The 26,911-nt window shown below is 54.2% G+C and overlaps 1 protein-coding gene across 3 annotated transcripts; it reads right to left on the reverse strand.

Moving 5' to 3' along the window:
* Positions 1-73: 73 nt before the first annotated feature.
* LOC144613868 (septin-5) lies at positions 74-7,671 on the reverse strand. Of its 3 annotated transcripts, none has more exons than XM_078435530.2 (11): positions 7,651-7,671; positions 3,176-3,272; positions 2,983-3,069; positions 2,586-2,709; positions 2,364-2,498; positions 2,050-2,167; positions 1,816-1,917; positions 910-1,006; positions 689-824; positions 350-452; positions 74-248 (listed from the first exon to the last, which is right to left on the reverse strand). In XM_078435530.2, exons 2-11 carry the CDS (start codon positions 3,183-3,185, stop codon positions 192-194), a joined length of 969 nt encoding a protein of 322 aa, XP_078291656.2. In that variant the 5' UTR covers positions 3,186-3,272; positions 7,651-7,671; the 3' UTR covers positions 74-191. The 3 variants fall into 3 exon arrangements, with proteins under 3 accessions (XP_078291656.2, XP_078291657.2, XP_078291655.2); XM_078435531.2 differs by lacking the exon at positions 7,651-7,671 and adding an exon at positions 4,062-4,077; XM_078435529.2 differs by lacking the exon at positions 7,651-7,671 and adding an exon at positions 3,927-4,055.
* Between the last annotated feature and the right edge of the window lie 19,240 nt (positions 7,672-26,911).

Below are 26,911 nucleotides of genomic sequence, written 5' to 3' on the forward strand. Positions count from 1 at the left end.
TCTCTGGGTCAGGTTGGGAATAGTCGGGAACAGTCCTGGTCTGGACCATTCCGGGACTGGGGTTGTGCCCAGGCCTGTTGGAGATCCAGATTTATTCCAGGGTGGAGTCCAGGCCAGTTGGGGTCCAGGGACGGGAAGGGCCAGCCTGGAAACTGGCAGTATATCCATGGCAATGTGGGGCTGGGTTGGGGTCACTGGTCCTGCATCTGCTGCTTCATCTTCTGCAGCATCTCCTGCATGCGCCTTAGCTGGAGGTGAGACGGGAATAGCAGAAGGTAGAGTGGCAAACGTGATAGGAGGGGCTGGACCCCCACCTCCACCCCTTCTCCTCCCCTGTGGCCCCACTAACCTCCTCATCCTTCATCCTGATGAGCTTTTCTGTCTCAGCATCCGGGGTAGGCAGTGGTAGGATGGGGATGGGGCTCTCCATGCGGCTGTCCTGGGTCAGTTTGCTGTGGGGTGGACAAGAAGGACAGTTTGTCTGACCCCCAACACTACCGAGGCTCTGCCCTCCTGAGCTCCCACACCGTTGGGTCGGCTCTGGGAAGACAAGGTGCAGGGTGGGGGGCCTACTTGGGAGTCGGGGCAAAGTTCAGATCTGGGAAGGCAGCAAGGATCAGCCCTCTGTTAGGGAGCCTTGGCTGGGAACACGAGGTGCACGATCCAGGTCCGAGTCAGAGCTGCGCACCTGGTCATCTGCTGGATGCAGTGCGCGCGATAGTTCTCATAGTGCACGTCGCATGTCACGTCCTTGAGATCATGCATGTGTGTGCGGATCAGCATGTTGCGAAGCTTCACAAAGTCGCAGTGTGCCTGGTTCTCCACTGTGGGGCAAGAGCGGGTGTTGGGTGGGTGCAGGCCCGGGGGAGCCACCCCACTCCCTCTGTCGCACCCCATGCCTGAACTCACCCTCCACGATCCCCCAGGGGTACAGTCGCCCCCGGACCCGTTGCCCCTTGGCCTCCACCACTGTGTTGCTGCCGATAACCGCGAAGGGCGCACTCTCCTGGGAAGGGCAGGTACAAGGGCTCGCGCCCAGTTAGTGTGAGTATGGGGTTAGTGGCTGAAGAGGGACATGGGCACTCGGCACCTGGTCGCTCCTCCAGTATCACTATCAACAGCCCCTCCCCAAAGAGATCCTGGAGTTGCCCAACCCTTGTGGCTTCTCTGAAGCCAGAGCTGGCATGGCTTATACCCGTGGCACAGGGTATGTGCCCAGCCGGGCATATCCTCCCCTTCTGACACCATCTCCCATCAGGAACTGCTCCATTCAGCTACCATCGCCATCCCTCCCTCCCCAGAGCTGAGCCCCTGCCTCCTGTTACTGATGCTGACTTAGGCTGGGGCCAAGGGCTCCACCCTGCTCTTGGCCCAGTGGCTGCCTATCCCGTGCCTTAGGCTTGGTTATTGCCACTCTAGATCCCGGGGCACCCAAAGCCACAACCATCCTCTGGAGCTCAGAATTCTGGGAGCCAGGGCACACACAGGCTTGTGGCCATCAGGCCAGACCCTTCTGCTCGTGACCCATTGGAAGAAGACTGAGGAGCAGGGTCAGGGTGGAGGCCTGGCCAGGACTGTGCCTTTGGGTCCTGGCAAGTGCTCCATGACACACTAACCACACGGGGCCCAAACTGCACAAGCCAGTGGGGACATGAGTGACTGTACCCCACCCCCACCCCCCCAACCCCCCCCCCCCAGGTGGAGGGGCTCTACTGCCCAGACAAAAGACTCTTTCCCCCACCGGGTTGGACCTGGATGCTTGGTGCCATGTAAACTGACCTCCAGTTCCCTCCTCTGCCACCCCAGGCCGCTCACCTTCAGTTCCCGATCCTGCTGCTTGAAGTCCTCATCCTCGTCAGAGTCACATTCAGGGAACTGGTACACGTGGATCCCAAACTTGTCAATCTCCTCCCGGATCTGTGGCGGGGCAAGGGCTGTCAGATTTGAGGCTGGCCAGGGACCCGGGGCCAGGTGCGCTGGCACCCAGGATCAGCACACTTGGTGTTCTGGGTCCTGGAGACCTAGCCCAGGCCCAGTTGCCAGGCTCACCCGCTCCTTCAGCTTCCGGATCTCGCTGGGGACGAGACAGTCAGCTTTGGCGATGAGCGGCACAATGTTCACCTTCTCATGCAGAGCCTTCATGAAACCCACATCCACTGGCCGCAGCCTGCAGAGAGCATCCAGGGGTGGAGAGGGGCATGGTGCGGGTGGTGGGGGCACAGAGAGAGGGTGGGATGGGCTCAGGGAGGGCATGGTTGTGAGGGCACAGGCAGAAGATAAGCAGTGACAGGTGCAGCCAACGGGGAACCATGGAGGCGGGTCCCACCCCCCACCCTGAGCCTGTTCCCAGGACATTCACGCACCCGTGTCCAAAAGGGGAGATGAAGTAGAGGCAGCAGTGCACACGGTTGTCTTGGATGTTCTTGCGGTTGAGGCCACTCTCGTCACGAAAATACTGCTCAAACTGCTGGTCCACGTAGTCGGTGATGGGCTTCCAGCTGCAGGTAGGCAGGAGGGTCGGTGAGGCCAGAGGGGACACTGGACCAGCCTAGGCACAGACTGTTCCCCAGCCAGGCTCTCCTCACCACTCAGGGTTGTTGACAGCATCCCCGAAGCCCGGTGTGTCTACAATGGTGAGCTTCAGCTTGACCCCCTTCTCCTCAATGTCCACCGTGTGCTTCAGGATCTCTACGGTCTGGCTGATGCGCTCTGTGGGTGTCGGGGCATCGTTTGGAGGGGTCTCTCCAACTCTCAGACCCCACCCCCACTGGGCAGCCAGGACCCTTGTTCTCATCCATTCTAGCATTTAGCCCTGGCCTCATGGCCTCACTGTGGTCTGGGCCACTATTCCTGGACCCTGAACAGGAGAGACCCACGCTGTGGGGAGAGAGGAGCAGGGTCTGGACCCAGAAGGGACCCCTTTGAAGGGTCACACAGCAGAGGATGGGGAACCAATGCCAGGGCTGCATAGGGCCCACTCACCCTCAGCACTGAGCAGCTTCCGGTCCTTGTACAAGTCGGTCAGGAAGAGGCTGTGGACCAGCGTGGACTTCCCCAGGCCCGACTCACCTGCCAGCAGGTACAGTGAAAGAGTCAGGTTAAGTCTGGGACCCCTCTGACAAAGCCTAGCTGGCTATGGCCCAAGCCACCCCACCTGGGAGTCCAGCCCACTCACCCGCCACCATAAGCGTGAAATCGAAGCCCTTCTTCACAGACTTCCGGTGCACCTGATTGGGCAGTGTGGCGAAGCCCACGTACTGCTTGTCGATATCCTGGGGGGCAGGGGCAGGGCAAGTCAGGAGCAGGCTTGGATTCCTGGGGCAGTCTGATGCCCTGTTCCCTACCCGGCTCAGACATGGAGGCAACAGAGGGCAGAGTCCTCTGTGTGGGGAGTTTCAATGGCAGAAATGGGGTGAGGGCCTGTGAGCAAAGGCCTGGAGCTGGGAAGGCAGGTGAGGGGGTGACAGGCATCCTTGCTCCCGCCTCAGTGAGGGGCTTTGCAGGGACCTGAGAATGTGTCTGTGTGTGTAGAGTTTAGGATGCCTGGCTGCAGCAGGCCTAGGCTGGGTCCTCCCTTGGGCGGTGGGCAGAGGGCACCAGGACCCAGACCCCTCACACACATCCAAGGCCCTCCATAGGCGGGAGAAGCCCCCTGGCCTCAATACTCACCCCTCCTGAGTGTACCAGGGGGTGGGAGGCCCCATCTGGCCACCATCCAGCTGCGGGGGTGGCTGGCTGCTGCTACCAAGGGGAGCAAGGGCTATTTATAGACAGTGGCACCGAGCCTCCCCCACCCTCGGGGTCCCAGCGCCCAGTCAGGTGGACCCTGGCCCTGCCGGTCCCTGTCACGTCCCAGAGCCCTTGGGACCGGGACCCGGCAGGCACACACACACTGACCCACATTTCACTCCCCTCTCCACACACACCTTGAGCCGCCTCTGGGCCTGGGTCCGCGGTGACAGCAGCTGCTCCACCAGGTGGTCCTGGGGCGCTGCCAGCGAGTCCATCGCTGCATTTGGACCCCAGACCGGGTCAGACCCACAGGGGCAGGAGGGACTTACAGGCGGTACTGCCCTGAAGCTCCGTTCTCGCCCCCGTTTTACAGACGCGGGAATCGAGGCCCAGAGAAGGGACGTTGCCCATCGCGGTGTGGCTGACCCCAGAGGCCACGCGGGCCAAGCCTCTGCCAATGCGGACCCGCCCCGAACCGCGCGCGCGTGGTCTCAGCCACAGGCAGGCCCGGCTCCCGCACCGAACCAGAGGCGGGGCCTCGCGGGCGCTGGCAGGCGGGGCGGGAAACAGTCTCTTGGAAATTGGGCCGCCGGCGGAGCCACCGGAAAGCTGCTTCGGAGGGCAGGGCCCAGCATAGGCGCGCATAGGCACGGAGGCGGAGTCCCGCTGCCGGACGGGTGGCCTCTGTCCGGGCGTCTCCACCACCCGGGTGGGAGGGTGGGGAAGCCAGGGCCCACCTAAGGGCCCTAGGGGGCGGGGTTTGTGGCCGCCCCGCGTCTCGCCCCCTCCAGGTGCAGCGCGGCTTTCACCAGCCAGACGGCGCCCGCCAGGAGAACGCTCCCGGGACCTATGCGCACCCACGCGGGCAGCGGCCCCTCTCACTCCTTCTCTCCTCATAGAATTGGCCCGGAAACCTCCCGGCGGTGTCGTGGAGTCCTAACTATCCACGGCCACACCCCTCCTTGTACGCTCCCTCCCCCCTCGTATGTTATGTGTGTGTGATGGGAGCAGGAGTGTTCTGGACTGGTGTGGTCCTTCCAGACACGTGGGAACTGGGAGGGGGCAGAGCCCACCTCCCCAGCCTGGACCCACCTCCCCTTCGCCCGGGCTTGAAGGGGCTCAAGTGCTCAGTTAGAGCACCAGAGGCCTACCCACCCTACCTCCGGGAAACTTGGAAGCTGCAGCCAGCCAGCACTGGCCACAGCTGCCCCCAGACCACTTCTGCCAGCCAAAGTGGGGGGATGGTGTGTAGAGTGAACTTACCCCCTCCCCGTCATTTGTCTCCCTGTCAGCCTCCTCGCCTGCTCTGATCCACAAGACGGGCCCACGAGGGCTGGAAAGCTCAAGCCGGTATAGCTCTCACCCTCTGTGACCACCCCAGGGGCCACAGGCCTCTCCTGGGCACCAAACCCTTCCTCACCCCTCTCTCCGGGACCCTACCAGAATCGGAACCAGCCAGCCAGGCAGGAGGGAGGCTTGGAAAGGAGCTGCAACAAGAACAGACATACTTCTTGGACTGTGTATCAGTGGGGATAGGCGGCCCCCAGCTCTTCCCCACCCTGGTTCTCCCTTCTTGGCTCCCCTGGTTGAGGGGCCTCTGTCCATTTGTCCAGGCTCATGATGCTGCTGTGGGGCCTGGAGGCCCCTGGCACCTGGGGAGGAGGGGTGGGCCCACAGCTGGGAACAGGAGAGTCTTTCATCCAGAGGAGAGCAGGGGGAAGCCACAGGGCACCTCCCTCAGCTCTCCCAGCTGGGCCCTCAGTCCTTGCCCCGAGAAAGCCTCCACACTGGCCCCAGCCCTCTGCCATGTGGACCTGTAGGAAGTGTCTGGGCCAAGTCCCACCCAATCTCCACCTGTAGGTCCACTAGAGACGCAGCCCCTCAGCCTAGCCCCCCAGCCAGACAGGCTGGCATCTCAGGCTCAGGGCATCTCCAAGACAGACACACCTGGGTCTACGCCTTAGCACTTCACAGCTGGGTGTCTAATGGAGCTTGTCACTCTCAGACTGCCTCAGTTTCTCCACTGATAAGGCACAGCCTCTGGGGAGGCCCAGGTCAGAAGGGCAAGAGTCAGGAGGGTGACATGTCAGGAGGGAAAGGGTCTCACTCCCAGCTCCTGCCCCTGCACCCAAACTCACCCAGACAGGGCCTGTGGATTCCCTGGGGGAGCTCCAGGGAAGGGGCCCTGCCACCCCCTCTCTCTGGCCCATGAAGTACAACAAATATTTCTCAGGGCTTCCTGAGCTGTAGACACAGCTGCGCCCACCTCCTCCCGGTGCCTGAGACTCTCGAGGCATTTCCATTCTTAGAATCACTGGAGTCAGCTCTGGAAGCAGCCACCAGAGCCAATAGAGCCCCCATCACTGCCTGAGACAAGGTGGGGGCCAGAGGATGGGGACACGGAGGGCCACCAGAGCACCCCCCACCCTCTTTCATAGTGTGGATAGACCAAAGCTCACCAACACCAAACAATATTAACGGTGAAACTACCATATTCTTCCAGCCCCCCCCCCCCCCAGATCCTCGGGGAGCCTGTCCCAAAGACCTGGCTCCTTGGCTTTGTTCCTGGGGCTCCCCCTCCACCTGCATGGTGCCCTCTCCCTCTGGTCTGAGGGGTAGGGGACAGGTGAGGCTGGCTCCTAACTGACCTTGAAGGATGGGCAGACACAGGCCTGACGGGGCTCACACCTCAGCAGGAGGGAGTCCCTGGTGGTGCTAGGCAGCAGCTGCCTGGCCCAGTAACTCCAAGGCCCAGGAGAAGCTGTGGGGGCTGGTCTCCCGGGCCTTCTCTCTCTCTCCTTCAAACAATAGCCTGGCAGCATGTGTCCCTGCGTCTCAGGCATTGTCTGACCTGCCTTGATAGGAAGACAGCTCCTGGCCCGGGCTCCCTGGAGAGGCCCTTGCCAGCAGGTTGAGGTTGAGGGGCCCCTCCCCAAGAGCCTCACCTGTCCCAGGGTGGGGCGTGTCCCTGCCAGGAGACTGGCACCTGGCAGCCAGTGACTCCCAGCCCCCACCCCACCTGCTGGGCCGCACCCTGGGCCAGGACTTCGGGGTTCTACCCGGCATCTACCCGCTGTGTGAATTCCTATCTCTGACGAGGAGTGCCAAGGCCACCTTGGTGCCAGAGTTAGGCCAAGAAGATCCCCCAACATGACTGAGCTCAAGCCAGAAAGGCCTCCAGCAGGGCCCCAGAGCCCCCTGCCCATCTGGTTACCCACTCCCACCCCACTCTCAGGATCTCCCAGCTCTGTTTAACCCCAGCCTCAGCTGGGTTTCACAGTGGGTGCCCAGGTCAGCCTCCTGTCACGTCCTGCATTCCCTGAGTGGGGGCCAGGCCAGCCCCTGTGGGAGGCCACAAGCCTATTTGTACCCACTAGGTTAGAAGACCCATTCTGGGCACAGGGATGACTCAGACCAGGCCTTAGAGGCTCCCAGTCTGGGGAAGAGGCCTGGCCACAGATCAGCCCACTCGAATTGGTGTGTGGGGAGAAGAGGCATAAGATGCACAGGAGTGGGGTGGGGCTGCTTAGGGTCTAGGTGCTGGCTGGTGGATACAGACCCCTCCCCTAGCCTGTGGCCTGTGGTGACGGTGGCCTCACTCAGGACCCCCAGCACGAGGCCTAAGGCCAGTTCGGGGAGGATACACTGGCACTGGACCACTGGGAGACACCCGGCCCATCCCCCCATCCTGGGAGGGGCACCCCGGCTGTAAGGGCCAGGGGTCAGGCCCCCAGGGGCCCAGTGCCCACTCCTCCCCTCTGTAGCCCCTGGCGCAGCGGCACTGCCCCAGCTGACAATCGGTTATCGCGACAGGGCAGGATGACGGCCGGCGGGGGCGGGGTCGCGCCTGGGCGCCGGCGGTGTTGGTGGCACAATGGGTGACAGCCGGCCGCGGGGGGAGCGGCGGCGCGCACGTACCTGCTTGTCCTCTGCGGGGTCGGGGTCGGGTCGGGGTCCGGGTCTGGGCCGGCGTGAGGGGGAGAGACGGAAAGACACGGTGAGAGGCGGGCGGGCGGCGGGGACAAAGGCGCGCGCGGGCGCGCGGACGCGCGGGCAGGCGCCGGGCTCACCTGGGGTCGCCAGCTTGCTCTTGTACCGCAGGCCTGTGCTCTTGGTGGCCGCCGGCGGGGGGGACGGGCGGCGGCGGGCGCGCGGGCGGGGCGCGGCGACGAGCGGCGGAGGCCGAGGCCAGGCTGCGGGGTGACCGGCCCCTCCGCGCCGCCGCCTCCCGCCCCGCCCGCGCGCCCGCCAGCCAATCGGCGCCCGCCGCGCCCACGCGCGACCCGGCGCGGCCGGCGGGGGCGGGGACCCAGGCGCCCCCCAACGGCCCCGCGCCCGCCGCCTCCGGGCGACGCCCTCGCTCACAGCCGCAGGCCAGCGCCCCGGGAACCCGGCGACGCCCACGCTGCCCCAGCCCACGGCAAGGCGGCAAGGCGGCTGCCCGACTCCCGCCACATCTCGCGTCTCCCGTGCCCAGGCCTGGACTCTGCCTGCCTCGCTCTCGAGGGACCCCAGTCGGTGCCTCAGCCTCTGACCTTCCCAACGTGTGGCTCTTCCGTAAGACCTTGCCCCCCAGGGACTGGCGGCCTCCTGCCAGCCGCTCCTCACCTCACCATGGACGACGGAGGTGCTGGCCTGTGGAGTCCTGCTCCTGGCCACAGCAGGAGAGGTGATGGTCACCCCACGGACCGCCGGATGCCCGGCGCAGGGCCGGTGCCCCAGCTTCCCTCCTGCAGCCTGTTCAGTGCTGTGCACACCTGCTCTGGGAGGAGACACCTAGGCAAGCTGCAAAGTCCAAGCCCCTGGGCAGTTGTCCCTCTTCTCTTTTTCTGGCTTATTTTCTGGGATTATTTCTAAAGAGTAACCGAGCTGACATCTGGGACAGGACGGACCGACCTCAAGCCTGCCTGCTCCCCTACTCCCCACCTCAGCTGTACACCCTCTGCTCTGCAGATGGCAGCCAGAACTGCTACCACCCTGAGAGGGGGGGCAGGGAGATCTCGGCCTCCTGTGCTAGAGGCCAGTCAGTGGCACTGAAGGCAGGGCCAGGGCCTGCACCCCATTTACAGATGGGGAAACTGAGGCCCCAGACCTTCAGTGATTGGCAAGATTCTCAAGCATGAGTGCCTCCTGTCTTCCGTCACTATCACACTCCCGAGTACCTTTGGCTTCCCTGGAGTGCTCTCAGATGTCATATCTGGAGTCTTCGGTCCCACAGAAAGGACAGGCAGACCTGTGGTCACCAGCTCCCCCAATGACAGCCCCCTTAGGAGGAAATGGCCTGCTGTACCTTCCACACTCAGGAAGCGCTCCTTTCTCCCTAGCCCCTCGTGTGCCCCTTGGTCCTCCTCCATCTCTGAATCACCAGCACCTAGCACAGAGTTGTTTGCTCAGAAAATGAAAAAGCCATGTAAGCAGCAGCATTGCTCTGCAAAATTCTGTGGCAAACGCCCATTTCCCCCTCCACTGGGACCTCCATGTAGTCCAGAGCTGTGGCCAGTGTGGGGACACTCCACCGCTCAGACCCCTCATCCAAAGCCTCAGGGCCAGATGTGTTTGGAATTCAGAATTTGTCATATATCTCATACAGTACATGATACCTCATTGGAGCCGGCTGCAGCTGCTGGTAACCAAACACATTAAGATGTTTGTAGTGGAGGGGTACCAGGGTAGCTCAGTAGGTTAAGCGTCCGACTTCAGCTCAGGTCATGATCTCTTGGTCTGTGAGTTCGAACCCCGTGCTGGGCTCTGTGCTAACAGCTCAGAGCCTGGAGCCTGCTTTGGATTCTGTGTCTCCCTCACTCTCTACCTGTCCCCCACTTGTATTCTGTCTCTGTCTCTCTCAAAAATAAATAAACATTTAAAAAAAAAAAAACTTTTAAAGATGTTTGTAGTGAAATGAGGGGTATCCAGGTGGCCCAGTCGGTTTAGCGTCCAACTCTTGATTTTGGCTCAGGTTGTGATCTCACGGGTTTGTGCTCTGTGCTGACAGCATGGAGCCTGCTTGGGATTCTCACTCTCCCCCTCTCTCTCTGCCCGTCTCCCACTCACAATCTCTCTCTCTTAAAACAAACAAACAAACAAACAAACAAACAAACACATTTAAAAAAGGTGTTGGTAGTGAAGTGCGACTATTCACATGAACTGGAATTAATAAAGGCCATAACACATGGTTACACATCAGCCCAGGGCTGCCTTTGTTACAGAGTTTCGAACACTTTAAGTTTCAGAGCTTTGGGGGAATTTGGAATTGGGGATAAAGGAATGCAGCAGGGAGGGAACACTTGAAGTGATAGGCAGGACTTCTGAATCTTCCTCAGCTCCGACAGGCTTGGTGGAAACCCCATCTGAGGGGGCCTGAAGCTTTGCAAAATGGTTGAACTGGTCAGTGAAAACTGGCACTTGGACCTTTAGTATGAACTGACCCATGCAAGCCTGTGCTTGTGGGGACAAAGGAGGAGACAGGAACCTATCCTCGATGAGGCAGACATGTCTTTGCAAAGGGCTCTCTCTGGGCTCAGCGGGGAGGGGGGCTCTGGGAAGCCCTGGGTCAGGTCTTGAGGGGAGTGGGCTGCAGGTCAAGGGCATAGCTCAGGCAGAGGGTGGGAGGTGCACCTGTACAAGAATCATAGGCTTTAAAACAATTCTGGAGGTGGGAGACAAAAAGAACAAGGTGTATCACATAAACATGTCTTTTTTTTTAATGTTTATTTTTTGAGAGACAGAGCACAAGCGGAGGGAGGAGCAGACAGAGAGGGAGACACAGAATCCAAAGCAGGCTCCAGACTCCAAGCTGTCAGTATGGAGCCTGATGCGGGGCTCAAACCCACGATCTATGAGATCATGACCCGAGCTGAAGTCAGACGCTTAACTGACTTGAGCCACCCAGGTGCCCCTAATATGTCTTTTTTTAATTGAAGTAAGTACATTCCAAAAGATTACACAGAAATGCTGTTGGATTTGGGTCTGGAGTGGAGCTGTGGATCGGTGTGGAGCCGATGGAGAGAGGACCGGAGCCACTCCCTGGAAGGAGAAGGTATCAAGGGCAGGCCTCAGTCAATGCCTTCTGTGAAATGCCATAGGGTGTCCTGAGGCTGCTGGCCCGGAAGGGGGAAGAGAGGGGTCTCCTCCTTGCCTTGGGGCTGTGGTCACCAGGACCGAGTCCAGGGGAGACCCTGAATCCCACCACAGACACACTGCCTAGCTGAGAGACCCTCGGGGTAGCAGCATGCGTTGATTGACATGCAGAATATCTGCCCGGGGACATTTTGGAAGTAGGACGGTGAGGTGCTTGTACTGGCCAGCAGATTCGTGGGATGTGCCTCCAGTTCTCCTAGATGTGTCAACGTAAGGCCTTTCCTTCCTCCAGCCTAGATACTGCCGATGGGGTGGCCTGAGCCAAACTGTCACACTGCTCCTGTTTATCAAACAGGTGCAAACCCTGAGGGGGATGGGTGACATCAGGAAGGGGCAGGAGCGGCAGGGCCTGGTCTGGACACACACGGCGTTAACCTGGGTAAGGGGCTGTGGTCTCCGCGAGTGGGCTCTGAGTCTGCTTCCTCAGCAGGCAGAGAAAGTGTTGGCTCTGGTACAAAGGGGAGTAAATAAGACACCCCTGGGTGAAAAAAAATGCTACTTTTTAATTCACAAGGAAAAGAAATTAATGAGTGAAAAAATAAGTTACACCCAGAAAAATCTGTTCAACCAACTTGGGCTACAAATAGCTTGATGCTTTCCAGAAAAAAAAAAAAAAAGGCAACAAAACCTCTTTTAGTTAAGAAATTCTCAAGAGGCTGCGTTCAGCCCATGTTGTGTCTCCCTCCCCCTTAGCACGGACACGTGGGCATCAGCATGGCCACGGGAGACCGAAGATGGCCTCACAGTAAACCACTATGATGGTGACCTGGGGACAAATGGGTGGCAAGTGAGGCAGGTGCCAGGGTTCAGAGGTTTGTTCCAGGTTACACACAGATGTCAGGTGGAGCAGGGGCCACCAATGACAAAGCTCGAGAATGTTCGATTCATCCGAGGACAAGGGCAGAGGGCAAGCTGGGTATAATGCATTAGACCCCTAGGATCCCCTCACAGGAGTATTGGAGGGAAGGGATCTACAGGGTCATGCCTGCCCAATGGAGGTGAGACTACGTCCCTGAGAAAAGGGTCACCACGAAGAAAGGAGAAACACATGTCCCTTTATCTGAACAGAGGCACTACAAAGGACCTTACATTAGCTCAAAACACATTAAATCCACTTGGCTTCTTAAGGTGAAATGGAAATCTCGCTTGCCTTCCTACATCAGGATAGCACATGGGGCCACAAACTCCGAGTGGCTAGAGACAGTGATGTAAACTTGGTCTGAGCCCTCTGGAAGCTGGTGGCTTGAGGGTTAGGAAAGAATGAGACAGACCGGACATTTTCTTTGGGTCTTCAGGCGTCCCAGAACAGGGGCTCTGGGATACGCCTTCCTGCTCTGACCAACCCTGAAGAAGCCGTGGTGGCAGGGGTGACACTCTTCCCCATCCCTGGCAGCTTGTGGGGCCCTCCCTGGGGGGAATGTTGGGGGGGCCCTAAGTAAGGCTCGAGGTTGTGATTCACAGAGTGCACTCCGACAGGCCCTAAGGTGAGGCTTGGGTCTTCCAAGTCACTCCCAAGGAATTTGTCACTGGGCGTGGGACCAGTGCGCAGAGCAGGCCAAGATCAAGTTAAGTAAGAACTGAGAAAAGGACCCACTGCCCTGGCCAGTGGATGGTGCTCTGCTCAGGGCTCCTTCAATGTAAGTACTCCACCTCGATGCTGCCCCTTCCCCCACCTGCCCTGCCCTGCCCACTCCTTTCCCTCCTGCCACACTGTTCTGGACACTTATGTGCAGCATCTACCAGCTTCTGGCTCAGGGGACTATACCCCAATGTCCTATGTCCCCTTTCTGAAACGCCTGCTCCTTAGTATGCAATGCTGGGGCCATGGACAGGGCCTTGGATGGGGTCAAGTGGTTCCTCCTCTCCTGCCAGCAATCTCAACTTCCCTGGTCTCAGAGGATAGTTCCCTGGTCTGCTGGAAGGTGAGTTCATTCTCCCCACTCCCACTCTGTCACCCTCCACTTACCTACATGGCACTCCCCGGGGCAGCCCTAATGCTTGCTGGGGATGGGTGTCGTGGCCACGCACAGATCAGAAGTAGAGGTTCACAGCATGGTGAGACCAAACAGCTGAACCCAGGACCTCCTGGCCCAGGCCTCACTCTAGCAAAGATGTGTGAACTGTCCCCAGCCAGGCCAGGAGCCTGCCCTGATCAGGCAGCCCCGCCTGACCCTGAACTCCATCAACTCAGTGACCTGGCACCCTCCTGACTCTGGTTACTCTGAGTAACTCTGAGTCCGGTTACTCTGGCTTAGCCATACCCATGAGAAGACCAGAAACCATCCCTGGCCCCTGGGGCTCCCAGTCAGGAGGGCTGCCCTGTTCTTGTGAGTGCATCCTGCAGCTTGGTACCTCCATGTGTCTGCTGCTTGGACGGCTCTCCCCTGCCCGACTGACCTGGGGGTGGGAGGGTCCAGACTTCAGAGTCTCATGCATTGTCCCCAGCCCTTCTTGCCTGCCTGAGTGGGGTTTGTGAGACGGGGAGCTCTGGGGGTGGCTGTCTTCAGGGAAATGCATATGCATCAAGTAGCTATTGGAGAAGGCTTTTCTTGATCTTGTTAGAAAAATGTAAGGGGGTCACGACACAACCCCGTTGTCTTCACCAATCAGAGCACAGAGTCCACAGCAGCTGCCCCTGTCAGGAGGGTGCTACCCAGCCCCATTAAAGCGGCCTGTGTGTTGCAGGGGACAGAGCAGGGTTCCAGGTGGAGCAGAGCCATGGTCCACACCGAGTTCCCCATTCACTGGGCAGCTGGAGGAGGGCTACAAAGGGCGCCTGTGCTCTGAGGCAGTGAACCAGCGTGGGGACCTGGGGACCCAGAGCAGCGGGCGATGGGCTCTCTCCCTGGCAAGGGTCAGTGGGGGGTGGTGTGGGCCTCCAGCCACATCTGATGACACACAGTCCCCTGAAGTATTCTGGGAGAGGCTGCAGAGAGCAGCTCAGGGCAGGAGCAGGAGTGACAGGAATCCAGAGTGCAGTGTGACTCAGTACAGAAGGGCTGCCTGACTGTGTGGCCCCCAGAGGCCCTCCAAAGGTATGCATTCGGGGGTCATCAGGAGACTGGATAAGACCTCCTCCAAGGTGTCTTAGCACCTCTGAGGCTCTCTGTTGTGGCAGCTCTGCGATCTCGTGAGAAGCCTAAGATATAGATATGAAATGCGCTGACATGGAGACTCTCCCAGAGCATTCATGCACTGTAAGATCCCATGGGGACACGTGCTTGTGAAAGGCAGAGTATGGGGCTGGAGCACTGGCAAGCTGGAGCAGGAAGCATCCAGCCCTTTCCCTGTGACCTGCCTCTCCTGCCAGAGAAGGCCGAGGGTTCCAAAGGCCAGCTCCAGATCCTTGCTATACCCCAGCTCCTTGGTCTGCCATGTAAGCATCAGGCCAAGACAGATCAGGAAATTCTCCCAGAATAAACAGGATGCAGGGAGGACCCCGGACCCTGCCGCCCAGCCATGCAGGCCTTGTGCCTCAGTGGCCTTGGCACTTTCCCGGTCCATGGCACCCTGCCCCATGCATGCTGGCCACAGGGCCTTGGCACCACCCAGGGAAGGTGTGGCAGGTCATTGGTGCAAGTACACTGCCTATCACACCCAGGTAAGAAGGCGGACATCAGAGTCCTCAGAGCAGGCATCAGTCACCTGGTTTCCAAGGTCTCTGGTGACTGGCCACGCTGGGCAGGACTCAGGGTCTCCTCCCCACCTCTTGTTCTGGCTGCAATCTGTGGAGGATCCCTTGCCTACCCTGGGCATACCACTGGGGTGGGAGTCAAGAGGGCATGGGTAGGGGGTTAAAGGAGCTGCCATCTCTGATGCCTGAGTGCAGCATCTGCTTACTCCTCCAGGGTGAGGACAGGGCTCTTCTTCCTTGGAGCAGAGAGGTCTGCTCCCAGGTGGCCAGTCCCCACCGGGTATTCCTGGCACACCATGGCAAGCCAGAGCCATGCATTGCCTTCAGGAGGGGGTTCCAGTCTGTGGGAGACAGGCCAGCCACCATACACCAGGAGGCCTCCAAACTCCCTCCACTGGATGAGGCCAAGTGTCTAAGGCCTGTGACCAGCTAGAGCCAGCCTTAATAATGCATGCATGAGGCAAGGCCTGTGTTCCCTAGCAGGATGTGTCATGTTGAGTTGGTGCTTGCCCTTCCCCGTTCCAAAGGCTCTTTAAAGCAACGCTCACGCCCACGCCCACGAGGAACCTGACGGGAACCACCATCAGGGTCTTCTCCAGATTGAAAAGCAGCAGGGGATGGAGCTGCCGAGCCTGGGCAGCTTTTGCAGGAAAAAGGAGGGCCCTTCAACATCACCAGTGGCTCTTAATGGCACGCGGGAAGCACGGGGCTTGGCTGCCAAGCAAAAGTGCTTCTGGCCAGGGCTCAGACCAAAGAAGCATCGCCAGAGTGCATTTGGGTCTGGGAAGTAGGACCTCGAGGAAGTAGGACTCACTCCGACTCACTCCCCTCCCTCAAGCTCTTGCCAAAGGCTCCTTTTTGCAGGTATGATAGCTCACGGCCACCCACGGGTGCTGGCGTGTCCACTCATAGGTGCTCTTGCCTGGTGAGAAGCTCCACGTGGCCTCCTTAGCAGGACACACTGCTGATGTGCTAAACTGGTCCTCCCACTGGACCTTCCCAGGCAGCTGTGGGCTGCAGGTGGAAGATGCCTCTTGCCTCCACAGCAGCCACCAGCTCTGCCTGGCTGTATCATACTGCAAAACAGGTAGGACAAAGTGGTGATTGCCAGGCTTCTTCCCCAGGGTTTCTCCCTGGGGGCGGGGAGGGGTCAACATGCCATAAGCCCCCATAAAGTGCTTCCTCCAGGCCAGGAGGGAGGGCATGGGCCATAAGCATTGAGTACAGAGGCCCAAGGAGCCACCTGGAATGGGGCAGAGGCGTCCTGAACAGGTGCTGGCCAAATCAGGGCCCGGGAAAGCAGAGAAATCTGTAGAGCTGGGGGTGACAATGGGCATTGTGAGGGTGTTGCTGGGCTGGTGTCCCCACCTGCACGCTGCTGGGAGGAGGACCAGCATGCTGGGTATGGGCCTTGCTGCCAAGACAACATCACAGCTCTGCCAGACCCCCTGCCCAGGGTCTGGGCCCACAGCTCCCACAACAGACACTGGTCTTTTTTTTTTAATGCATTCATTTATTTTTGAGAAAGAGAAAGAGACAGAGCACCAGCAAGGGAGGGGCAGAGAGAGAGAGAGAGGGAGCCACAGAATCTGAAGCAGGCTCCAGGCTCTGAACTGTCAGCACAGAGCCCGACACGGGACTCAAACCCACGAACCGCGAGATCATGACCTGAGCTGAAGTCAGATGCTTAACCGACTGAGCCATCCAGGTGCCCATAACAGACACTGGTCTTAAGCAGGGGTCCAACCAGAGCACCTCTGAGGCCTCAGATGCCCTGTCCTGGGCCACAGGACCAGCCGCCCCGAGGTTTGGAGCAGGCCTGTCTCAGGTTCCCCATCCATACTCAGTGAGACTGTTTTGGCTGCGTTGGGTATTCAAGATAATTTTGAGGATCAAAAAACAGAGACTGTCAACAACAAAAGACAACCTAATTCCAAAATGGGCAAAGAACCAGACTGATGTTTCTCCCAAGAGGAGCCAGCCTGAGATGGGGGCTGAAGATTCCTGAGACCTACCTGGTCCCAGGCTTGCAACCCTGGCCCACACACACAGCCTTCTGTGGGCCTCCCTGCATTCAGCCTGGTCCTTGGACCATTTTTAAGTTTATTTATTTATTTTGAGAGAAAGAGAGTGAGTGAGCAGGGGAGGCAGAGAGAGAGAGAGAGAGAGAGACAGAGAGAGAGAGAATCCCAAGCAGGCTCCATGCAATCAGCACAGAGCCCAACTCGAGGCTCAAACCCATGAACCACAAGATCATGACCTGAGCTGAAACCAAGAATCAGGTGCTCAACCAACTGAGCCACCCAGGTGCGCCACCTCAAGACATTTTTAAAGAGCTTTCTGAGGACCTAACCATTCTGGCTTCTATCCATACATCTCAATGTCAGGCCACACCCCTCTTGCCATACTGAGCCCAGGCACCCCACACCCCCTCTTGTCTCCTCTCCCCTCACTTGGCAAGATCCTTTCCATGCCTCCTCCCTTAAGACTCATCTTGGCACCCCCAGTCTTGGCTGGGATCCCCCCTCCCTTGCTACCTCCTGGCATCTCAGTGTACCTCCAGTTGTTGGCACACAGCAAGTGCTCTCAGTGAGAGCTGAGTGGGAGAATCAGGGCAAAGGGGCATTCACAGACAGAGAGGCTTGGGCTCCTAACTTTGTCAGACAGCAGGACAGACAAGGGACCCCGTTTGGGGGAGGGATGTGGGTAGGGCCTCCTGGAACCCCAGGGAGGAGACAACTGTGACAAGGAGTGGGATACACCAAGAATGGAGAGGGGCTGACAGCGGTGGTCTTGGTGCCTTTGTGGTGGCCAGGACAGCATTCCAGTCCAGGACGGCCAGGCATTTGATATATGGCCTACAGCTCCAGGCTATTCCAGAGGGCAGATGGGTAAACAGGAAGTGAAGCTGTGTCAATACCTGGGAGCGGAAGGAGACTGGAAGTACCCAGAGTTATGGGGGACAAGTATGTATGAGGCCCCCCACAGCCTCCTTCTTTACCCAGCAAACTCTAGTCCCGGTGCCCACTTTCCTCCACACCTGGCAGGTCACTATTGAGAGGAGAATGGCATTGGGCACAAACCATCTGTCTGAAACAGAGATGGGATGTTTCCCAGCCCCACAAGGTTGCTGGAGAAGCTCCCTGGGTGCAGAGAATAGGACAGTGGCACCAGCTCACCCACAGGACTGCAGCCACGTGGTTGCCTGGCCTTGTCCATGGCATAGAGAACGTCTTTGATAGCTGATGCTTTTTGAGACTCAGATGAAAGAGAGAGGCACACAGATGCTGTGGATGTGTGGTATGGGACAAAGGCTGCCTGCAGGATGTCAGAGCCTTGGATGGTGAGGCCCCGCAGTGAGGAGGCCAGGGAAGCCTTGGGCTGCGCTGGCCACGTGCAAGGACTCGCGGATTTGCCCTGCTCTCCCCTCCCAAGATGGCCCTATGAGTGGCCATATGAGCAAGCCAGTCATCAGAGTTTACGTGTTTTTTGTTTTTTATTTATTAATGTTTATTTATTTATTTTGAGAGAGAGAGAAAGCATGCACAAGCCAGGGGTAAGGGCAGAGAGAGAGAGAGGGAGAAAGAGAATCTCAAGCAGGCTCCATGCTGTCAGCTTGGAGCCCAATGGGGGGGTGGGGCTTGATCTCACGAACCGTGAGATCATGACCTGAGCTGAAATCAAGAATCTGACGCTTAACCGATTGAGCCACCTGGACATCCCTGAGTTTACATGTTTTTTAAGTTAAACTTGTTATTTTGAGATGGAGTTGTAAGAAATAATACAGCAGTTTCTCCTAATTGTAACATCTTGCAAAACAATATTATATATCACAATCCACTCCCTATAATCCCTGGGAACCTCCATCTCTATAATGTTGTCATTTTATGAATCTCACATTAATGGGATCATATAGTATGTAGCATACAGGGATTGGCTTTTTTCACTCAGCGTATTATTCTGGAGATTCATGCAGTTTGCTGTATGTGTAGGTAGCTCCTTCCTTTTATATATATATATATATATATATATATATATATATATATATATATACATATACACATATATATTGCTGAGTAGTAGTATGTCTGCGTTACGGACATACCAATGTTTGTATTTCAGTTTGTAGCTAATACAAATATAGCTGCTATGAACATTCACATGTAAGTGTGTGGATGTAGTTTTCATTTCTCTGGGAGAAATACCCAGGAGTGCAATTGCTGGGTCCTATGATAATTGCATGTTTAGGTTTTCAAGAAACTGCCAAAGTGTTTTCTAGAATAGCCAAACCATTTTACATTTCCACCAGCCATATATGAATGATTCAGTTTCTCTGCATCCTCACCAGCATTTGGGACTGTCACTTTTTCCCCCTAGTCTTAAATGTTTATTTATTTATTTTGAAAGTGGGGGGTGGGGGGTGGGGAGGAGCAGAGAGAAAGGAGAGAGAGAATCCCAAACGGGATCTCACCAATCATGAAAATCATGACAACTGAAATCAAGAGTCTGACACTTAATTGACTGAGCCACCCAGGCGCCCCTGAAATATTTTTTATATAAGGTGCAAAATTTAGGTTGAGTGTTTTGCTTGCCTATGGATGTCCAATTACTCCAACAACATTTGCTTCATCCTTCCTTCATTGAGTTGCTTTTGAACTTTTGTTCAAAATCAGTTGGACATGGGGTGCCCCAGTGGCTCAGTTAAGTGTCTGAGTTGTTTTGGTTTAGGTTGTGATCTCATGGTTCATGGGATCAAGCCTCCAGTCTGAGCTGACAATGCAGACTGCCTGGGATACGCTCTCTCCCTGTTTCTGTCCCATCCTCCCACTTATGCTCTCTCTCTCTCTCGAAATAAATTTAAAAAACATAAGTTGGGCATGTTTATGTGGATCTATTTTGGGAGGGTAACATGCCCTGTTTCACTGATCTGTGTCTATACCTCTGCTAATACCATACAGTTTTAATAGCTATAGCCATAGAATACACACACATTATATACTGTATATTGATTAATTATTAATATATTGATATATACATTAAGCAGGTAGACTATTTCTTCTCACTTCAGCAAGGTTGCAGAATACAAGATCAATATATAAAAATCAATTGTATTTCTATATACTAGCAATGAACACATGGAAACCAAAATTATAAATACAATGCCACTTACAATCTTTCAAAAAATGAAATACTGAGGTGTAAATCTAACAAAACACATACAGGTTTACATGCTGAGACAACAAAATGCTGCTGAAAGAAATTAAATATCTATATAAAAGGAGAGACATACTATGTTCATGGGTTAGAAGACTCAACATTGTAAAGATGTCAGTTATCCTCATACTGATGTATAGTTATATTCCCATCAATATGTATAAAATATAAAAATATCAAAATTCCTGCAAGACTTTTTTGTAGATATGGATGAGGTTGTTATAAAATTTATGTGGAAAGGCAGAGGAACTAGAATAGCAAGCATTGTTATTTTAACCCACTTAACACAGGTTGGACATTTCATTTTTTTGTTTTACTTTGTTTTAAATTATTTTCTTGTGATAAAATTGACATGCAGTGAAATGCACAGTTCTTAAACTCTCAATTCAATAAATGTTGCCAAGTATATAGAACCATGTAAACAAAACCCCAATCAAGACCCTATTTTCTGAGGCACCTGGGTAGTTCAGTTGGTTAAGCATTCGTTAGCTCAGGTCATGATCTCATTGTTCATGAGTTTGAGCCCTGCATCGGGCTTTCAACTGTCACCACAGAGCCTGCTTCAGATCCTCTGTCTCCCCCCGCTCTGCCTCTATCTCTCTCAAAAATAAATAAACTTAAAAATAAAAGACCCCAGGGGCGCCTGGGTGGCTCAGTCAGTTGAATGCTCGACTTCGGCTCAGGTCATGATCTCACCGTTCATGAATTCAAGACCCACGTTGGGCTCTGTGCTGACAGCTCAGAGCCTGGAACCTGCTTCAGATTCTGTGTCTCCCTCTCTTTCTGCCCCTAACCCACTCACATCTCTGTCTTTCTCAAAAATAAATAAACATTAAAAAAATTAAAGCATAAATAAAAGACCCCCTTTCATTATCCCATAAAGTTTCCTGTGCCTCTTCCCAGTTAATTCCCACCACCACCATACTTGTCCCAGCCCCACACAACTGCTGATCTCCTATCACCATATATTAATTTTGCCTATTTCAGAACTTCAGATAAAGGGAATTATATAGTATGTACTTATGAAAACTCTGACTTTACCTCAGCATAATTATTCTGAGATTCATCTATGTCCCCAAATGTATTAATAGTTCTTTTTTTTTCTTCTGAGTAATATTATCTTGCATAGATATGCCACAGCTTGTTCATCCATTCACTGTTGATGGACATTTAGGTTGTTTTCAGTTTTAGCCTATTACAAATACAACTGCTATGAACATATATGTTTGGAAATATATTTCCCTTCCTCTTAGATCCTAATTAAGATAGAATGACTGAATAATATAGGCCTATGTTTATAAGAAACTGTCAGCTGCTTCCACAGTGGTGGTACTGTTTCACTCCCACCAGCAGTATATGAGAGTTCCAGATGTCCTGTATCCTTGCCAACACTTGTTAGTGTCAGTATTCTATTTTAGCTATTCTAATGGTTGTATAGGGCTATCTCATTGCAGTTTTCATTTGTATTTCTTTGATGACTAATGATTCTGAATGTTTCTTCAGTGCTTATTGCCCATGTGTGTGTCTTCATTTATGAAGTGTTTATTCAAATCTTGCCCACTTTAAAATTGGATTATCTTTTTATTACTGATTTGCAGGTGCTATTTTTTTTATTTTGTTTAATGTTTATTTATTTTTGACAGAGAGAGAGAGAGAGACAGAGCATGAGTGTGGGGAGGGGCAGAGAGAGAGGGAGACACAAAATCTGAAGCAGGCTCCAGGCTCTGAGCTGTCAGCACAGAGCCCGACGTGGGGCTCAAACTCACAGACCATGAGATCATGACCTGAGCCTAAGTCGGTCGCCTAACCGACTGAGCCACCCAGGCGCCCTGATTTGCAGGTGTTCTTAAATATATTCTGGGTACAAGTTTAGTGTCAGATAGGTTCACTGCAAATACTTTTTCTCAGACAAAGGCTTGATTTTCATTTTCTTAATGATGTCTTTTGAGAAATAAATGTTTGTAATTTTAATAAATTTCAATGTATCAATTTTTTATATTTCATGCTTTTTTGTTTCTCTCCAAGAAGTCTTTGCCTACTTATTCCAAAGTCATGAGTATATTCTCCTCTGTTTCTTCTAGAAACTTTACAGTTTTTGGGTGCCTGGGTGGCTCACTCAGTTAAGAGTCTGACTTCAACTCAAGTCATGATCTCTCAGTCCGTGAGTTTGAGCTCCACCTCGCGCTCTATGTGGACAGCTCAGAGCCTGGAGCCTGCTTTGGATTCTGTGTCTCCCTCTCTCTCTGCCCCTCCCCTGCTTGCACTCTGTCTCCCCCCCCCCCTCAAAAGTAAATAAATATTTTAAAAATTAAAAACAAAAAAAGAAACTTTATAGTTTCCATGTTATGTTTAAGACTATGATCTATCTGGGGTCATCTGGTTGGCTCAGTCAGTTAAGCGTCTGACCTCAAGGTTCATGAGTTCAAACCCTGCATTGGGCTCTGTGCTGACAGTTCAGAGCCTGGAGCCTGCTTCGGATTCTGTGTCGCCCTATCTCTCTGCCTCTCCCTGCTTACACTCTGTCTCTCCCTCTCAAAAATAAATAAACATTAAAAAAAGAGACTATGATCTATCTTGAATTAATTTTTGTGTATAGTATTAGGTAGAGGTCAAGGTTCATTCTGTTTCTCTCCTTCAGCTTGTCCAATATGCTAGTGTCATTTGTTTTGAAAAATTTTGGTTTTCCCAATTGAGTTGCCATGACACCATTAATGAAAAGTAAATTCTGTTCTGAAATGACTATGTGTTGCTGGATACCAATTCAAAACTTAGCGGCTTAAAACATCAGTTTAGTCATTTGATTATCATGAATTCTATGGGTCAGAAATTCAGGAGGGCTCAGCTGGGTAGTTCCTGTGATTTAGGCAGAGAATGTCTGGAGTTGGAGCAGCTGGCTGGACATCTCTCTTTCCATGAAGTCTCAGGGCTTTTTTTTTTTCCATTTTTTTTTTTTCTTTCTAAGGGCTCCTCCTCCTCCTCCTCTTCCTTCTTTTTCTTAGAGAAAGAGCACGAGTGGGGCAGAAGAGCCGAGGGAGAGAGAGAGAGGAGACAGAGAGAGAATCTTAAGCAGGTTCCACACTCAGCACGAGACTGACATGGAGCTTGATCCCATGACCTGATCGTGACCTGATCCCATGACTTGATCGTGACCTGAGCCAAAATCAAGAATCGGTATGTTCAATCCACTGAGCCAGCCAGGCCCCCTCTCGTCTTAGGGCTTCTTTATATCATCTCTGCAGGTGAGGCAGCCTGGCAATCAATCTCTGCAGGTGGCCTAGCCTGACAGTTGGCTCTGCAGGTGGCCTAGCCTGGACCCTGAAGCATGGAGGCCTCAAGGCTGTAAGCACTAGTGCTCTAGCACCAGGCAGCTCCAGATGCTGCCTTTTCTGTTCTGACCCAGCCTCACAAGTTGGGAGGCATCACTTCTGTTGTGATCTACTGTTTCTAAAATATCTTTTTTTTTTTTTTACAATGTTTTTAAATGTTTATTTATTTGAGAGAGAGAGAGAGAGAGAGCAAGTGGGGGAGGAGCAGAGAAAGAGGGAGACACAGAATCTGAAGCAGGCTCCAGGCTCCAAGGTACCAGCACAGAGCCCGATGCGGGGCTCAAACTCACAAACTGAGATCATGACCTGAACCGAAGTCATTGCTTACCGGACTGAGCCGCTCAGGTGCCCCTGTAATCCACTGTTTCTAAGACAGTATAAGACCACTTACATTCAAGGGGGACTATTAAGGGTCTAGAAGCACTTGTGGGATGGAAGACATTGTTGTGGTCATCTTTGAAAACTACAATCGGTAAAACCTCATCCTGTTTTGGGGTCAATCTTTTACTTCTCTGTTCTGCAGACTGGATAATCTATATTGATCGATTTCTGGCCGGCAGTGTGGGGGTAGACTGTAGCAGATGGCAGGGACACTCCTCCATTGGGATGAGTTACGACAGAGGCCTGCAGGACAAGGGCAGGGTGGTGGAGAGGAGTGGATCATCCAATGTGTGGTCAGGAACGACTGCAACAGGCATGGTGGGAGAGGAAGGGTGGGAGAAAGTGTGTCCATGTGGATACCAATGTGCCTCTGAGACATCATGCCGAGTGCATGAGTCTGGACCCCAGCAGGGGAGTGTTCTGGGAGCTGAGGACCACAGGGTGGGTGGATGATGGGGTCAGGGACAGAGGAGGATAGCTAGGGCGGCAGGCGGCCTGGAGGGCCTATGCGCGGTGCTGAAACCCCAGCCTGTGGCTGCACTGCTCTGACTCAGGAAGAAACCCCACACAAGCGTGTTTGAGTTGGCCGGCATTCACGTGGAGGATGGCAGAGCTAAATGCAGCTGTCTCAGGCTCCAGGGGAGGCACTGAGTGAGAGGGTGCATTCCGTGCTGGCGGCCGCGTGCTCGATGACCGCTGAGGACAGGCCTGGGGCTGTCCTGGCTGGCCAGGGAGAGGACACCAGGCTGTGTTTGGCTGGCTATCTCTAAGGCATTGACACCTCTGGGGCCCACAGAGTCTCCAACCATCTCAGTGTTTTTCTTGCGTGGACGACCCCCATTCCCAACTCATAGATCCAAGGGGAATCCCTAAGAAAACACTGTTGACCGAAGATCAAGCAGCTGTAACCCCACCCCAAAGTGGCTGCACTGCCTTCAGCAAATGTCCCAGCATCTTGGGTCTCATCTGTGGGTAAGGGGCAGGGACTGGGGACCACCATGGCCCCTCCTCCTCAGCCTGTCTCCTCAGCTCCACCATTTCCCCTTTTTTCCTCAGGCTAAATGGCATCCCACCTCAGGGCCTTTGCCCATCCTCGTCTCGTGGAAGCTGGCTCCTCCTTGCTGCCATCTCAGCCTGCTGGCCTTGCTGGATGGACTGCTCGGCCTGGGCACCACGTGCATCTCTCTCCAGCACATGTGGTTCTTTAATTTATGTGTTAGCGTCCCTCTCACATGAATCAAACCCCTGAGAGCCGTCCCCTGGCCCGTCTTGTTCACATGCTTCCCTGTGACATGTAACAGGCACAGTGCACGGAACTGATGAGAGAGGGAAGCGACCTGTCTCCTGCAGACCCCGGCCCAAGGGTGCCTTTTGATTTTTGTTTTTGTTTGCTGCAGCATATGCAGGTGAGGAGGTCACTGAGGAGTGCTCCCCATAGGAAAGGTGCCTGTGAAGGAGGCTGTGGACCCCAAGCTCGGGTGAGGGCTGGAACTCCTGGGCCCTTGTCCCAGAACTCCAGCCCCCTAAGCTGGCTGTCCCCCATTCCAACGGCAGCATGTGGAAGCCTCATAGGTATTGCACACTGGATGGACCCTTGAGGTACCATACCTGCTCCTGCCCTGGGCTTCCCGTATGACCCGAGACAACACTGCCCACCAGTTGCTCAAATAAAAATCTCCAGATCACATCATTTGTCCCTCTCCCTCATTCTCCACATCTGTCAGCAAGTCCTAAACATACTCAAATTTTGCTGTCCTCGCTCCATTACCACCTGTATTAGCCGGCTCAGGCTGCTGTGACAAATACCACGGACTTGGCAGCTTAAACCACATAATGTACTTCCTTACAGTTCTGGGGGGGTGGGTACAAGTCTGAGATCCACTGTGGGCAGGGCTGGTTTCTCCTGAGACCTCTGTCCTTGGCCAGCAGACAGATGTCATCTCCTTGTGTCCTCACACGGTGGTCCCCCTGTGAGTGTATGTGTCCTAATGTCCTCTTCTTATCCAGTCATGTTGGATTAGGGCCCACTCAGATGATCTCATTTAATCTTAAAGACCTTATCTCTAAATACAGTCACATTCAGAGGTGCTGGGGTTAGGGGTTCAGCATATGAACTTTGGGGGACACAGTTCAGCCCATCACAACACCCAACTCCACTCTGATCTTTACTACCTCAACTTGAGCCTTGGGCACTCCATTCTGCAGTGGAGACCCTTGAGAATTGCACCTTTAGGTAACAGGCCCCACCCCTCACCAAGCACACAGGCCCACATGAGAAGCCCGAGCCCACTCTCCCATGCCTGCCTTGCTTTCTCCCTTCACCCTGGGGGGTCTGGCCAACAGACCTCATCACCTTCCCTCAAACACACTAAGCTCAGTCCAACCCCTCAGGGCCTCCCCTCTACCTGGAGTCAAGTATGAGTGCCACCTGGGCCTTCTCACACAACCCCTGGTCGCGTGCCTGTATATATATATAATATATCTATTGAGATAATTCACATACCATGCAATTCACCCATTTAAAGAGTGCCATTCAAAAGTTTGTAGTATAGAAGCTCCTGGCTGGCTCAGTCAGTAGAGCATGCAACTCGATCTCAGGGTCCTGAGTTCAAGACCTACCTTGGGTGTAGAGCTTACTCAAAAAAAAAAAAGTGCACAAAAGTTTGTACTATACTCAGAATTGCGCAACCATCCCCACAATCAAATTCAAACTTGTTATTGAAATGTAATTTGCATACCACAGAATCCCCCCTCATCCAGTGTGTAATTCAGTGTATTTTCGTTCACAATGTCATTCACAATGTCACAATTTCATTCACAATGTCACGCATCCATCACCACTCTCTAACGCTAGAACATTTCCATCACCCGGAAAGAACTCCCCTGACATTTGCTCCTTGTTGCCCTCCCCTGGCCCCCAGGAACCACTGATATACTTTCTGTGTCTTTGGATTTGCCTATTCTGGACATTTCATATAAATGGACTCAGACAATAGGTGGCCTTCTGTGCCTGGCTTATTTCGCTTAGCATGATGTTTCAAGATTCGTCCCTGTGGTAGCGCGTGTCAGAACTTCATTCCTTTTTATGGCCAGATAATATTCCACTGTGTGGATGGGCCACGTTTTGTTATCTGTCCATGGATAGACACTCAAGTTCTTTCCACTTGTTGTCTGTCATGAATATAAACACTTGTGTACAAATCTTTGTGAGGACATGTTTTCATCTCTGTTGGGTAGCTAAAATGGAGTTATTGGATCCTAAGGTCATAAGGTCCTGTGTTTTTCTGATTGCCTCGATTTATTATCCATTTCTCCCATCTAGGATGAAGGAGACAGGAGGGGAGGGGCTGTGTCCACTGTGTGGGGGCGAGCATCATGCCCAGAGCTGCCAGGAGTGGGCTGGAGCCAGGTAGGCCTCAGTCCTACCCCGGTGCCACCAACATCCTGTTTCCTGCAGCTCCTGCTTCCCTCCCAATTCCATAAGGCC

This window comes from Panthera onca, chromosome D3 (genome assembly GCF_046562875.1).
Source record: "Panthera onca isolate mPanOnc1 chromosome D3, mPanOnc1 haplotype 2, whole genome shotgun sequence".
Taxonomy (NCBI): domain Eukaryota; kingdom Metazoa; phylum Chordata; class Mammalia; order Carnivora; family Felidae; genus Panthera; species Panthera onca.

Bases quoted from the DNA above. Each gene is read 5' to 3' on its own strand.
- LOC144613868 (XM_078435529.2), bottom strand. From the start codon at position 4,007: ATGGACTCGCTGGCAGCGCCCCAGGACCACCTGGTGGAGCAGCTGCTG. The intron at 825-909 runs GTGAGTTCAGGC...CTTGCCCCACAG, and splicing joins CCCCTGGGGGATCGTGGAGG to TGGAGAACCAGGCACACTGC. The intron at 249-349 runs GTTAGTGGGGCC...TCTCACCTCCAG, and splicing joins TCAGGATGAAGGATGAGGAG to CTAAGGCGCATGCAGGAGAT.